The following is a 13,935-nucleotide window of genomic DNA, read 5'->3' as shown; positions in this document are numbered from 1 at the left end:
CAACCATAGCACCTTTTCAGCATCTGTTCACCACTTCTTCAAGGTTGTCTATGCCTGTTGTGGCGCCAACCCTCGAGCCCACTGATGGACACCTTTGGTGAGGGATGCTGTCAGGCTGAAGAAGGAGTCCGATCGGGTCTGTTTGGCCTGTAGGACCCCAGAAGCAGCTGATGGGTACCACCAGTTCAAGTGGCATTCAGCTCGGGTGGTTGTTGAGGCAAAAACTCAGGCATGGGAAGAGTTCAGAGAGGCAACGTGAAAGACTTCCACATGGCTTCAAGGCAATTCTACCCCACTATCCAGCATCTCAGGAGGGTAAAGCAGTACAGCACCAACACTGTTTATAGTGGGGATGATGTGCTGCTGACCACACCTCAGGATGTTGTGGGCCAGTAAGAAGAATACTTCGAATGCCTCCTCAATCCCACCAACAAGCCTTCCACTAAGGAAGCAGAGCCTGGGTACTCTGGATCGAGCTTTCTAATCTCTGGCAATGAGGTCTCCTAAGTGCTTAAAGAGGTCCTTGGTGGCAAGGCCCCAGAAGTAGATGACATTTGCCCCGAGTTCTTTAAGGCTCTGGACATTGTAAGGTTGTGTTGATTGACACAACTCTGCAATATTGTGTGGACATCAGGGGCAGTTCCCCTGGATTGGGAGACTGGGGTGGTGGTCTCCCTATTCAAAAAGGAGGGCAGAGTCTGCTAAAACTGCAGAGGGGCCACACTCTTAAACCTCTCTGACAAGGTCTATTCAGGGGTCCTGGAGAGCAGGATCCACCAGATAGTTGAACCTCGGATTCAGGAAGAGTGGTGTGGTTTTCATCCTGGTCGTGGAACACTGGACCAGCTCTACACCCTCAGCAGGGTCATACAGGGTGTGTGAGAGCTCGCCCAACCATTCTACATATGTTTTGTGGACTTGGAGAAGGTGTCCAACCATGTCCCTCAGGGATCCTTGTGAGGAGTTCTCCCGGAGTGTGGGGTACCAGTCCCTGACACTTTGACCTGGTCACTCTAAACCTCTGGTCTGGTGAAGAATTGTAATGTTGGAGTTCCAGCATGTCTGACTTCTCAACAAGCTTATGCATGTACAAAAAATCAATCTAAGAAAATTACAGTGTGCAAGAATTCCAATGTATCAGAATGTGGATTAGAAATTCACATATTCTATGCTTTTAACATGTTTCTAAATTTAAATGAAATTATAATTTTTACAACAGAAATGATGTTTTTTCCTTCTTTTTAACCCTTTTTCTTATAATAGTGGCTAACTAATAAGTTAGCCACTATTTTGTTCTTACAAACATTTTTGAATTTTATTTCATTTAAGTTTATTTATATAGCAAATTTTAGCAACAAGGAAGTTCAAAGTGCTTTACATGACAAAAACAAGACACAAAAAACAATTAAGTTGACAACATGAAATGGCAGGACAACATGAAATGGCAAAACAGCAACAAACATTGCATGTTTTTAAATGCCAATATCAAAACATTAAATCATTATCGTCAAATATAGGAAAGAAGGCAAGTATTAATCAATGTTCCAGTTATTATTAATCAAAGGTGACTCTAAACAAATGGGATTTTAGCCTTGATTTAAAGGAACTCAATGTTTCAGGTGATTACCAGTTTTCTGGAAGTTTGTTTCAGATTAGATAAAACTGAATGCTGTTTGCTCCGTGTTTGATTCTGGTTCTAAGGATTAGTAGGACAAATTCTGTGTAACAGTTTAAAGGAGACATCTTTCATTTTGTTGTTTTTCAAAAGTTTCTGATGATACGCCTGCACCTTTTCCAACAGAAAACAACTGAAGGTACAGAAATAACATATTGTTAGATGTTAAATTTGACATCTAAATCTAGGTTTAATTTAGATGTTAAATCTATAATTTTCATTATATTCTAATTTTGAATATAATAAAAATAATACTTTAATTATATTTATTAGTTAATTAATTATATGTGAATGATTATGTGTGTGGCCATTTTCCAAACTCTTCTTCATAGAGAAACATATCTAACAGGTTAAAACTGTACCAAAGTGCTGTACAAAGACAATAACACTGTTGAATAAATAGATTTTAAACACAGATTAAGATAATGAAAAATTTCACTGGGTCTGGAATGTGACCCATTTTTAAAATCTAACAAGTAAAAGAAAACAAGCTTTACGGTGGTGTCACCGTTAAAAGGGACTTAACTTAATTAACAACACAATTCTAAGAAGCTCTCAGAATTGTGTTGTTGATTAACAACACATAAACCAAGTAAGAGCATAAACCTTGGCTCACATATTACACGATCAAACAGTGTCACACTCCTCGGGAACTACAGCAAGGATAATCCTCTCTTCCTTCCTTCTGTAGTTGTTAAGCGGAGACCTGCCGGTAGGTGTCAGTATGCTCCTGAAATAGGACGGTTGGAACTGTTTGGAGGAAAGGGAAGTAGTAGAGGAAGAAGTCAACTACGTTCAGCAGAAGATCGAAATGGCCGCGCCAGCAGAGAGGATGGAGGTAAGATCTTAGCGGAGGAAACACGACAACTGACTTTCACAGCTCTGTTAGATTCACTCACACCATACCTTAGTCTACAACAGGATTAGGAATATGTGTTTCGATCTCTACTTGTTTTCAGATTCGGCCTCGTAGTTAACGAGCAGCAAAGCGTCCATTTTATATCGGCGTCAACGTTTAATAATGATGCCTTTAGTCATTCATCTCTGTCGCAATTGAAAAAGATACCAAAAAAAATCATGTAAACACTCAATAAGGTGTTTTTTTTTATTGGGTGGTTAATGTAGGTGTGAGCGGAGAGCGGATGATTTTTCCCCCCCAGATGGTATGCTACCTCAGCCGGTTGGACCGCATGGGCTCCAACGTGTTAGCATCTTGAGCTAGTTGAGCTAGCCGCTTATAAAGAGATGCTGCGTTCATCTCCGCTGGTTCTTTATTTAAAAGGGAACCAGAGCTGAAACCATTCAGCGAACACATGTGCTCTTCTCCTGGAGAACTGTATATAGCTTTTCCGTTTTTTCTTAGGCATGTTTTTCTGAGCGTAACAATTAGGTTCAGAGAAAAGTTTGCCGGTGTTCGAAGTAGTTAACGCTAATAGCTGGAAAGAGCAGTCACGGTTGGTCTCAGACCCCCCTCCTCCCAACCGCGATTGTTAGAACTGCAGGGTTTCCCACAGAAGACTTGCCAGGCCTGGAAGTCGGGGCACTGATTCGGTCCACCGTGTTTTTATATTAAGATGTTAAGTTGACAGGAAATGTAAAAATATTACTGGGTAATTATGTTACTGGAAGACATTGCCGACAATTCGTAAACCTACAATTATAGAATCTTAAAAACAACAAATAATAATAAAAAAAACCCCGAATTAAAATAGATATTAATTATTTGCATTTCTGTTAAATCCAAATTAAGTCAGCAGCTCCTTAACCATTGTGCGATTTTAACTCCCCTTGTCCTACTACGGCACAGGGGTCAAACTTCAGTCCTCAGGGGCCAGTGTCCTGCAACTTTTAGATGTGCCTCTGCTGCACCACACCTGAATAGAATAATTAGGTAATTAGCAAGGCTCTGGAGAACTGATGTACACAAGAAGAAGGTAATTAAGCCATTTCATTCCAGTGTTTTGTACCTGTGGCACATCTAAAAACTGCAGGACAGCGGCCCTTGAGGACTGGAGTTTGACAACAAACCCCCAAAATAAAGCAGCTGAAATGAATTTTAAATCTAAAATCTATTTTGCATGAAACAATCTGTTATTTATCAATTCAACTACATTTAATAAATTTTTTAGCATGTATTTTTTGTTTAAAATAAACATCAATTATTTGCACGTCTGTTAAATCCAAATGAAGTCATCAGTTGGTGGACCTAAAAACATGATGTAATGCTGCTCACATTTACAACTGGCCCATGGCATAAATGAACTAAGCAGCTGTTTATAAGGCAGGACCCCCATAAATGCTAACATTTTAACCCAGACCACAGATACAGAAATTCAACATTTGTCTATTGAGAATGTCAATACTGTTAAATTGAATTTAATGGTTTCAGCATAGATGCATTAAAAGATGTTAAATTGTTTAACATTTAAATGTAAGATTTTAAGGAGCTGGCAAGTTTACTTTGTAAAAGTGCAAAGAACAATATTCATAATTAGATTGTTCTGTTACCACAACTACAAGCTACATAAGCACAAACCACAATCAGAACCCGTCCTCCCACTCGTAGGCGGGGGGAGGCGACCCTCTTGTTTAACGAGGTTGACCCCAAAGTATCGGCACAGAGGGGGGGGGCAACAAGTATGCCCACTCCTGCCCAGTGCCTTTCATCACGGCAACTCCAGAGTGGAAGAGTGTTTACCCCTCTCAAGGAGACCGGTTCCACGATGTGATGCCAACCAGAATGTCCTACATCTTTATCTCTCATGTTGCTTTTCTGAATGTGTGGGTTAAATAATCTCAGAATGAATCTTTTTCAAGAAAATAAAAACTGTCATTATTATATGAGTAGGTTGCTTTTGTATTTTCAATTCAGATCATTCTCAACAATGTAGCATTTTACAGACCTTACCAAAATTTTTACAATTTCAAAGATAAATTAAAAACAAACTAATAATCTTTACTTTCATGATAAATTCATCCATTCCATCAATTCAATATTCTTTTATCTATTCTAGATTTTTAAGGGTTTTCTTAAAAATTAAATGATCAACAATTAATGTAATTTCTTATGTCCCAGTATGAAATTGCTTTTTACACAAAAGAAATAGAAACCAACCAAAACCATAAGTGAAACTGATTATGAAGCCTCTGCAAACACATTAAGCCTTCAAAAATACTAATCATCAGAATATAGAATGAGCCTATTTTAATTCATTATGCATTTCATCTATTGCTTATTGCGGCAGGCTTAGGTTTGATCCATTCTGCCAGCTTCAGCCAGTCACTGTGTTTCCCTTTGTTGAGGTTTCTCAGGGGGAGAGTTCTGTCAAACCTGCAGCAGAGGATATGACGTCAAAGGACTACTACTTTGACTCTTATGCCCACTTTGGAATTCACGAGGTAATTTTTCAGTTTTTATTTACCTAACGACAACAATCTTGATTGATTTATGGTTTTCGCCTTCCAACCTGTACTCTGCTCCCGTCTCTGCAGGAGATGCTGAAAGACGAGGTTCGCACTTTGACTTACCGCAACTCCATGTTTCACAATAAGCACTTGTTCAAGGACAAGGTGGTTCTGGATGTTGGCAGTGGAACGGGCATCCTCTGCATGTTTGCAGCCAAAGCCGGAGCCAAGAAGGTTATTGGGGTATGCATTCAGTTCCCCTTCAGCCGCTCCTCTTGTCTGGCTCTCCAGGTTAACTGTATGATTGGAATTTGTTTTTCCAGATAGAGTGCAGTAGCATTTCAGACTATGCTGTGAAAATTGTGAAGGCCAACAATCTGGATGATGGTGAGTCCATGGAAACCAGCAGGACTCTGAGTCAGGAGGAGTCAGGGGTCAAATCTGTGCTCTTTTCCCTGCAGTTGTGACCATCATTAAGGGGAAGGTGGAGGAAGTGGAGCTGCCTGTGGAAGGAGTTGATATCATCATCTCGGAGTGGATGGGATACTGCCTCTTTTACGAGTCCATGCTCAATACAGTCATTTATGCCAGAGACAAATGGCTGGTATGTATTAGGGGAGATGTCACTAATTGAAGGTTTTAACTAAGGATGCACCGATCCAGTTTTTTCATTTCTGATACAGATATGAGATTTAGTATCGGTCGATGCCAATCCGATTCAGAAAATCAGTGCTGAGTTGACATTAAGCCTTTCTTTTTTTAAAGCAGAGACATAAATATACTGATTTACAAATGTATTTTATAACATGTAGCAGAAGGAGCCACTATTAAGGCTGTTCCTCCTACAATGAGGGAAAATCGGATGATGGGGCAGAGAAGAACCCTGAGGATGGAAGTCCTCCTGTTTGTGTTGTGTTCTCTAAGTTTTTGTTGTGTCTGTGTTTGAACTGTCAGCATAGACAAACTGGTATGACTAATGGTAATATTAGAGCAGCGTCATGGAATGTTAAAGGTCTCGACAACCTTGTTAAGAGGAACAGAGTAATGTAAAAGATAAAAAGGACAGAATCCAGATTATGCTTCTTTAAGAAACTCAATTTTCCCCAGCAGTGCATTCATGTTGGGCCTTTAATTAGTCAGGTTGGATCATGCTGGAGACGATGTTAAGGTTAAGATTGATGTTGACTCACTATACCCTCAATGCAACTAAATAAAATTGATTTAGATCGACAATTATCAGACCTTTTGGGGGAAAACACTACACTAAACACTAATTTTTGTAGTAGATGGCTACTACAGTGAATCTGTTGTAATTTTTAAAGAGCAATCATTTTATTTCTATTAAGTTTTAACATAAAAAAACTGAAAACATTTTCAAAAGGTGATGGCTACATTTTCTTACATTTTGTGTATAGTTTCCAATATAATAAGAAAATGGATCTAAAAATGATTGGTACTTTTAAGTCATTCTGTTGTGAAAATCAAATGCAATTACTCCATGAAATAGAAATGGCTAAAATATGGATTTATTTATTTTCTAGTTGCAGAACATGTTTCTTTATTATTTTAGTCAGTTTTTAAGAGCCATTGTGGAAGGTCCAAAGAGCCTGTTGTGGCTCCTGAGCTGCAGGTTGCAGATCTCTGGTAATGGGCTCGGCCCAATCTGAACTCTGATCACCAACGTTCCTCTGAATGTTTCCATTTGTCCACAAAATTCACCAGAATCTATCATTTAGGGGGCTATTTTTTCACAATTTCACTTTCCCCTTGACAATGGATGAATAGAGTTAAATACAAAAACAAACTTTTTGAACATCTGTGTCCAGGGGTCCATTATTCCATTGCTTACGAGTAATTTTTATGTAGTATTATATGTTACGCAACACCCCACAAATCATGTCCCCCTCCTGTGGATGGAAAAAATTTAGGCTCAGGATTTTTTCCACCATCTGCCCTGGATTATTCTGATATATATATTTTTGATTGACAGCACTAGTTAAGATATAAGGGAATAATTCTGGGCTGATACTTTGATGAATTTTATAAAAATCTTGGACTGTAGTGACAGGACTGCAACTAAAAATGATATTGTTTATTCTATGGATTAATTAATTTAGATAAAAATCTGGCACATTTTACTGAATTAGTTGAACTAAATTAGTTGAAGATCAGTTCATCGGGAGATGGATCCTAGTAATCGTTTCAGGCTTTTATAATTTCTTTTTGGTGTAGTAGGTAGTTTTCCTTTGGACTACGCCACCTACTGGCATGAATGGATAACTGCACTTGGCCCAAATCCGGATAGTTTCTGATGATAGTGTGTTAAATGTGTCATTTAGAATGATGGTCTTAATGTCTGTGCATTTTTTTTTCTACTGTACCTCTCCAACAGAAACCAGACGGGCTGATTTTTCCGGATAGAGCCACACTGTATGTCACTGCTATTGAAGACAGGCAGTACAAGGATTACAAAATCCACTGTGAGTAACTGCTTCCATCTTTGTCTCATACGGTCGCTAGGACTGTCACAATAACAAATTCTGGTGGCCGATAAATTGTCCCAGAAATTATTGCGATAAACAATAGCAATAAACATAAACAATATTGTCACTTAGAGGCCATTGTTAACTAATAGCATAAAAATAGTCTAACACTGCAAATAGACCCTCTCAGAGGTCAATAAACTAATTTCAAAAGACCATTTAACACAGAAACTGGAAGAGCTTTTAAATATAAATAATTGGGAGGGGGGTTTAAAAGGTTCGCTTTAGGCATTGTTCACTTTCAGATCCTCCAGTTGATGGCAGGGGGGTGGAGGGGTCTGTTCCCCACAAAATGCCACCGTGTGGTTGGCCATGTCACCCATGACAGAAATGCCACCTCACCTCAGTGATTGTGTCAGTAGGATGGTCCCCAAGAAAGTAAACCAACATCAGTGCATTTTATGTGCAGATACTGTATGTTGGTTGTATTGTTTAGTTGCTACTGTTTTACAACATAGCCAGTTCAGTGGTTCACCAGTCATTCAGTTTGAATCCAAAGCGCTACTCACCGAGCGTTATGCTTTGCTCTGTGATTGGAGACCTGGAGCCTGTCGGGTAACTGACAGGCAGTAATGGTCACACTGTGATGTGAGACAGCGCTGCTCCATCTCCATTCATTTTTTTGGAGCTTGTGCGGTGAGGCGACAGTCGCTTGTATTCATCCCGATGAGCGAGCAGTGTAATTTGTTAGTGTGAAATTTTGAGCTCATACATGCAGACGTGCACATGCCTGCTAGTGACGCCACACAAGAAAGTTGAAAATTGTTCATTTGTTGTTTTTGCTGTCAACCTGAGTGGAGGAAAACTGAGGCTTTAATTTAAAACTTTAATTCATATCCACCAGTCTCTCCGTGACCTTTCAGTGTCTGCGGTCTGTGCATGGACTGCAGATATGAAGCCAGGGGAAGACGCTAAAGACGTCAGTAAAGACATAGAGAGCAAGCAGCACTGTACGCAGGAAGGCTGCGGCATGGATCTAGCGGGAAAAACGTTTTTTCACTGCACGAATCTGACCTCGGTCTTAAAGCAGCTGTCTGACCTATTCAGCTCGCCTCACGCGAACAACAGCCTCGGCAGACATCCCATCCTTAATGACAGTCTGTGTGACTGATTTAAATATTCGCTTTTGCTCCTCCATTGCTGCGCTAGAGCCGCCATTTACGGGGGTTTCCCCCAGTGGGCTGCCTGGCTTTACTTGCCCTCCCTGGCCCTTCTTTGCCAGGGTTAATGTCGTTTGTTTCTTTACTGTAGATATTGGTAGTTTTTTTTTTATACACCAGTAACAGTGATGTCAAAGACAAGTTAACAGTTGATGGACAGAACTGGGCGCGAGGCCCGCAGCGTGCACTAAAAGCACCTCTGTGCTTTGGCCGCCTCGTGCCCAGTCTGCACCTCTGAAGTGTTGAACCTCGGCACAGACATCACACACACCATCTCTTACTCAGACTTGGCGACTTGAGAGCCATTAGTGCAGCAGCTTCACCTGTACCTCTGTGAAAGCTAATTTTCTGAGAACTCTGCACTGTCTACACAATTATACACAATTAATCAAACGTGAAGCTACCAGGAACATGTTATCTTCCAGTGCTGTCATATTCCAGAAATGCAACTTACTTGGAGTAACCAGATGTACACCTCCTGTCCCCTCTTGGGCATGGAAAAAAAGATGTATTATTTTTATTTGTTTAAAAATTATTTTAAAAGTGGGCATATTTGTTTTGACTGCTGCAGAATTTCCTCTTGCACAGAAGTTAGCTATCAAGAATGCAACCTGGATTTGACTTGTAATGTTTCCTTTTAACTTACCATTATTTGATATGGATAGCGTTGTGAGATTTATTTGACTTTGACTGAGGAGAGTCTTACAGTCAGGATTTCAGTTGTCCTGCTGCATTGTTGCTCAAGTTATTTTTTTTGTCGTCAGAATTCAGGTGACTGAAGTTTCCTTTTTGCCAGATCACATGGCCAGTAGCATTTCTCAAACAATTAAAAAGCCAATCTGTGTGATCGGTATCAGTGATCGACAGGATAAAACCTGATTAGAGAATCCCTAGCTTAAATTAATCTCATTACTAATTTGAGTACTTGTTACTTCTGACTGGAAGTAATATAACAAACACAGACCATGTATAAACACCCTTCCTCTTAAGTTTGAACTCTTTGCTGTACTTTTGTGTTCTAAGCGAGCTGCTGGTTTTTCTATCATCACTGATCCAAAGGGTCAAAGGTCACTACATGCTGTTATTTTCATACATCTTCAGTTCTTTCTTAGAGGACAAATGTTCTTTTACTTCCTGCTCTATTGGTCACTTTTTTTTTTGTTGTAAGTTTGTGGAGTCGTGTCAGCTTTGCCGGATGTGACCTGTGACCTGCTTCCTCCTCAGGGTGGGAGAATGTTTACGGTTTTGACATGTCCTGCATCAAGGAGGTGGCAATAAAGGAACCCCTGGTGGACGTGGTGGACCCCAAGCAGCTGGTTACCAATTCCTGTCTTATCAGGGTGAGTGGACACAGACAGGTCCGTAGTCAAACAAGTTAAGTGGTCAGAGGACATGTCGGGTAATATTTGTTGTGTGTATTTAGGAGGTAGACATTTACACAGTGAAGGCGGAGGACCTGACCTTCACCTCACCGTTCTGCCTGCAAGTGAAGAGGAACGACTACATCCACGCTCTGGTCACCTACTTCAACATAGAGTTCACTCGCTGCCACAAGAGGATTGGCTTCTCCACCAGTCAGTGGCCTTTTATTTTACTTGAATTAGGACCCAGTCACACTAATTTCCTACAAGCAGCAGCAGCTCTGGTTCAGACTGGGCATCTCGGTGTCAGAAGAACCATCAGTGCAAAATAAATCAACGTTTCTCATGTTGGTTTAAAATAATATTGTAGTGGTATTCTGTTGTACGAAGCGCCTAGGAGACGTGGGGGATTTTTTTCTTTTGTGTTACCTCGCAAAAGTATATCATTCCCTCATAATAACTATTGAATTCCTTTACAATAAATTAGCAAAAACACCCTTTTGTATAAATGGACTGAACTTGTATAGTGTTTTTACAATCATTTTGACCACTCAAAGCGCTTTACACTTAGAGTCACATTCACCCATTTGCACTCAAATACTCACACGTTTATATATGCAAATCAGTAAGCAATGCCCAGAGGCATATCAACGTGTAGCAGGAGGAAGCTGAAGTAGAACCTAAAACCTTGTGATCACAAGGTGACTATTCTACCCACAGAGCTACAGTCGCCCCATATACAGTCACAATGATAACAAATGTTAGTTTAAAGTAGCAAATACCTTTAAAGAACCTCAGTGAACAAATACACATTTATTTATAAGGTTCCATGCTGTATCAAATTTCTTCAGTTTATATTTAAACAAAAATAGGTTTGTGCATAAATTCTGTAATTTAAATTATTAGCATTAAGTTAGCTTTTGCTGCCTGGCTTTTTCTTAATTAAAAAAAAAAAATGAAAAGAGTTATTCACACTATAATTTTACAAAGTAATTAGAATAATCGATTCTTGAGCATTTTGAATTTTAGGCGCCTACACATGGAACATTCACGATTAGGGGAAAATTTACTTTTGAGTTTCCAGTAAGTAACATTCAGGTGGTTTATCTTTGTGCTTCCAGGCCCAGAGTCTCCTTACACCCACTGGAAGCAGACAGTTTTTTACCTGGACGACTATCTGACCGTAAAGACTGGAGAAGAAATCTTCGGCACCTTAAGCATGAAGCCAAACGTCAAGAACAATGTAAGTGGACGAAGCAGGTCCTGCTCCACCACCTTCCACTTAGTTTCCCTAATTCTGACCTGTGTCCTCTCTTGCAGAGGGACCTGGACTTTGCCGTCGATGTAGACTTCAGGGGTCAGCTGTGTGAGATGTCAAAGACTTTGGAGTACAAGATGCGTTAAGGAAGCCCTTCCCCCCCCCGTCTTTGTGTTAGTCTTTATTAGCAGTCACAGTATACAGGTTCACTGGGAGGATGTTCTCTAGTAAAAGCTCCCGTGCAGCAACCTTTTAAAGACATAATTTTTTTTGTCTTTTTTTCCATAGTATTATACAACATTTCCACATCTTTACGTTTCAAAAAAATTGATGTGTTGATTCCTTGTGCAGTAGTCACTCTCAGCTTGGTACCTGTCCTCAGCATCCTACTGGGTTCTGCTTCCAGGTCTTGTAGTACAAACAACCCAATTGTTAATGACGCGTTCCTCAGCAGCCTACAGACCTGTTACAGCGAGACGTTGCCGTCCAAAAGCAAATGGGTTGAAAGCAAGGCCAAAAGAAAGTTTTTCTTTCTCTTTTTTTGTATTGTTTTTGGCTGCTGCTCTTTTTAACAAATAAAGTGAATAAACTGCTGGTTTTCTTCCCTCACTCTGTGTTCACGACCTTCTAAAAGATTCCCAACCTTTCATGATAGAGGTGCATCAATCAGACTTTTCCTGGTCTGTGCAGATTTCTAATTTCCTGACATCTGCCCTGACAGTCAGATATGGACCAATTTTAATTTTTTCTAATGACTGAGAGACAAAAGAGAGGGTCAATGTGCTGCAGATTCTTTAGTGGATTATTTTGAATGTAACAGATTGAGGATATAAAGAGGTACATATGGTGGTGTGTTGGGGTTGTTGTCGGGGGAGTAAATTTTCACCAAAAACGTCGGCAATTTACAGACTGATCTCAGAAATTTTCTAGAAGAAACGAGAAAATTTCTGAGCTCCAAAAAACTCAACTTCTGTAGTTTTTGTCTGTAATTTCTGACATCCTCAGAAATGTCCTAAAATAAACTTTGTAATTTCTGCTTCAAAAGATGTAAATTTTCCATTTTTGAAACTCAGATGTCAAGTCAAATGTTTTCAACTGCTGAGACGTCTCTACGTACAATGTCTCCACTCTGCCATCACGGTCACATGTATCTAACCTTAATCTGATTACCTAAAGCCATTAATAGTCATTGTTGGATGCATTTCTAGTCCAGAAGTGCATCATTTATACTCATCGGCAAACGACAAAATCACATCGAACTTCCAAAACATACATTAATTTTATGTACAAAATATATTGGCTTTATTATCTGAATATTATTTATGCAGAGCAGCCTATCAGTGATGTTAAGAGCCTGTGATTGGTTGAGAAATCTACCAGTAATGTTGTAGGTTTTCAGTATTGCTATGGGTTAATGATGCATGTTGGAGAATTTCAGTCACACCCTGCTTCACTCCAGGCTCTAAACTTTGTTTCATGTCTGGAAGCTTTTAAACTTCCATGATATTCCCAATATCAGGGAATGTCTACTGTCTTTTATTGATATTGGAACAGAAACACCTTATTGAGAAAAGTAAAGGATGACCGACTGGACCATCATGATCAAGAACAGGCGCCCAGTTCAAATGAAAACATGCCAACAGTTCGATTCATCTTATAGGAGTTGATTATGTTGTTAGCCACCATTTCAGAACTTGGCAGCACGAGTTCTGCAATCCCTGACATCATCCTCAAATACTTTGGTCTGTTAGGTTTGGTGTAACTTAATTTCAATAAACCTCATTTGCAAAATCATGACTGTGTGTTCATGTTTCTATGGGGTGCCGGTTGTAAAGTCACACAGTAAAACATTTACAGCAATATTTTAGCTTCCAAACTAAATGAGTTCACAAATTACTTAGGAGACTAAATATTTAGTCCCCATATGTTTAAGTCTGAGCAAAAATACTTAGTTCACTATTTAGTTCCAAAATAAATACTTAGTCTAAGTATATAGTTCCAATGTATATATTTAATTTCCAAACTCAAACCCTAATATTTGTTTTCTAAGTATTTACTTAAATATTTAGGTCCATGCATGTTTGCTCACCTCAATAGCTGTTCCCAATCTGCACAATCCAGCCCAGCTTTGATGAATATTAGAGACCATCTCATACTTTTACGTTTTGATCAAAATCAGGCCTGTGTGTTTCTCTATGCCAGTCCTCAGGCCCTCCTGCTCTGCATGTTTTAGCTGTACCCCTATTTCAGAACAGCTGATCCAAATGATTGCATTACCTGTTCTGCAGCCACCAAGTACTGCAGAAGCCTGTTGATCACTCATAGATTCAATCCAGGTGTGTGGCAACAGGGAAACATCTAAGACATGCAGGGCAGGGGGGCCTGAGGACCGGAATTGAGAAGCGCTGCTTTATGCAGACAGACTGTGATTCACGCTGTCATTTAATGTGAAATTCCCTTTTCTGGGGTCAGGCTGAGGCCTCAATACCTTAACAGGACGACCCTTCTAAAAGGACCAAACAACAGACAATTG

The 13,935-nt window shown here is 39.8% G+C and overlaps 1 protein-coding gene across 2 annotated transcripts; it reads left to right on the top strand.

Annotated features, from left to right (window-relative positions):
- Positions 1 to 2,362: 2,362 nt before the first annotated feature.
- On the top strand, positions 2,363 to 13,196 carry prmt1 (protein arginine methyltransferase 1). 2 transcript variants are annotated; one of them, XM_028023260.1, is made up of 10 exons: positions 2,363 to 2,513; positions 4,979 to 5,074; positions 5,168 to 5,323; positions 5,404 to 5,467; positions 5,542 to 5,684; positions 7,473 to 7,560; positions 10,008 to 10,123; positions 10,207 to 10,357; positions 11,266 to 11,387; positions 11,465 to 13,196. In XM_028023260.1, the coding sequence occupies exons 1-10, from the start codon at positions 2,487 to 2,489 to the stop codon at positions 11,546 to 11,548; spliced, it is 1,047 nt and encodes a 348-aa protein (XP_027879061.1). In that variant the 5' UTR covers positions 2,363 to 2,486; the 3' UTR covers positions 11,549 to 13,196. The 2 variants fall into 2 exon arrangements, with proteins under 2 accessions (XP_027879061.1, XP_027879062.1); XM_028023261.1 differs by having other exon boundaries at positions 2,370 to 2,513; positions 4,988 to 5,074.
- The last annotated feature ends 739 nt before the right edge of the window (positions 13,197 to 13,935 follow it).

The sequence above is a fragment of the Xiphophorus couchianus genome, chromosome 7 (assembly GCF_001444195.1).
Source record: "Xiphophorus couchianus chromosome 7, X_couchianus-1.0, whole genome shotgun sequence".
In the NCBI taxonomy this organism is placed as follows: domain Eukaryota; kingdom Metazoa; phylum Chordata; class Actinopteri; order Cyprinodontiformes; family Poeciliidae; genus Xiphophorus; species Xiphophorus couchianus.
The sequence above is the reverse complement of the archived record's forward strand: the minus strand, read 5'-3'. Positions and strand labels throughout refer to the sequence as shown.

Coding starts and splice junctions, on each gene's coding strand:
- prmt1 (XM_028023260.1), top strand. CDS start 2,487: ATGGCCGCGCCAGCAGAGAGGATGGAG. Junction 5,468..5,541: donor GGCCAACAATCTGGATGATG/GTGAGTCCATGG, acceptor TTTTCCCTGCAG/TTGTGACCATCATTAAGGGG. Junction 10,124..10,206: donor CCAATTCCTGTCTTATCAGG/GTGAGTGGACAC, acceptor GTGTGTATTTAG/GAGGTAGACATTTACACAGT.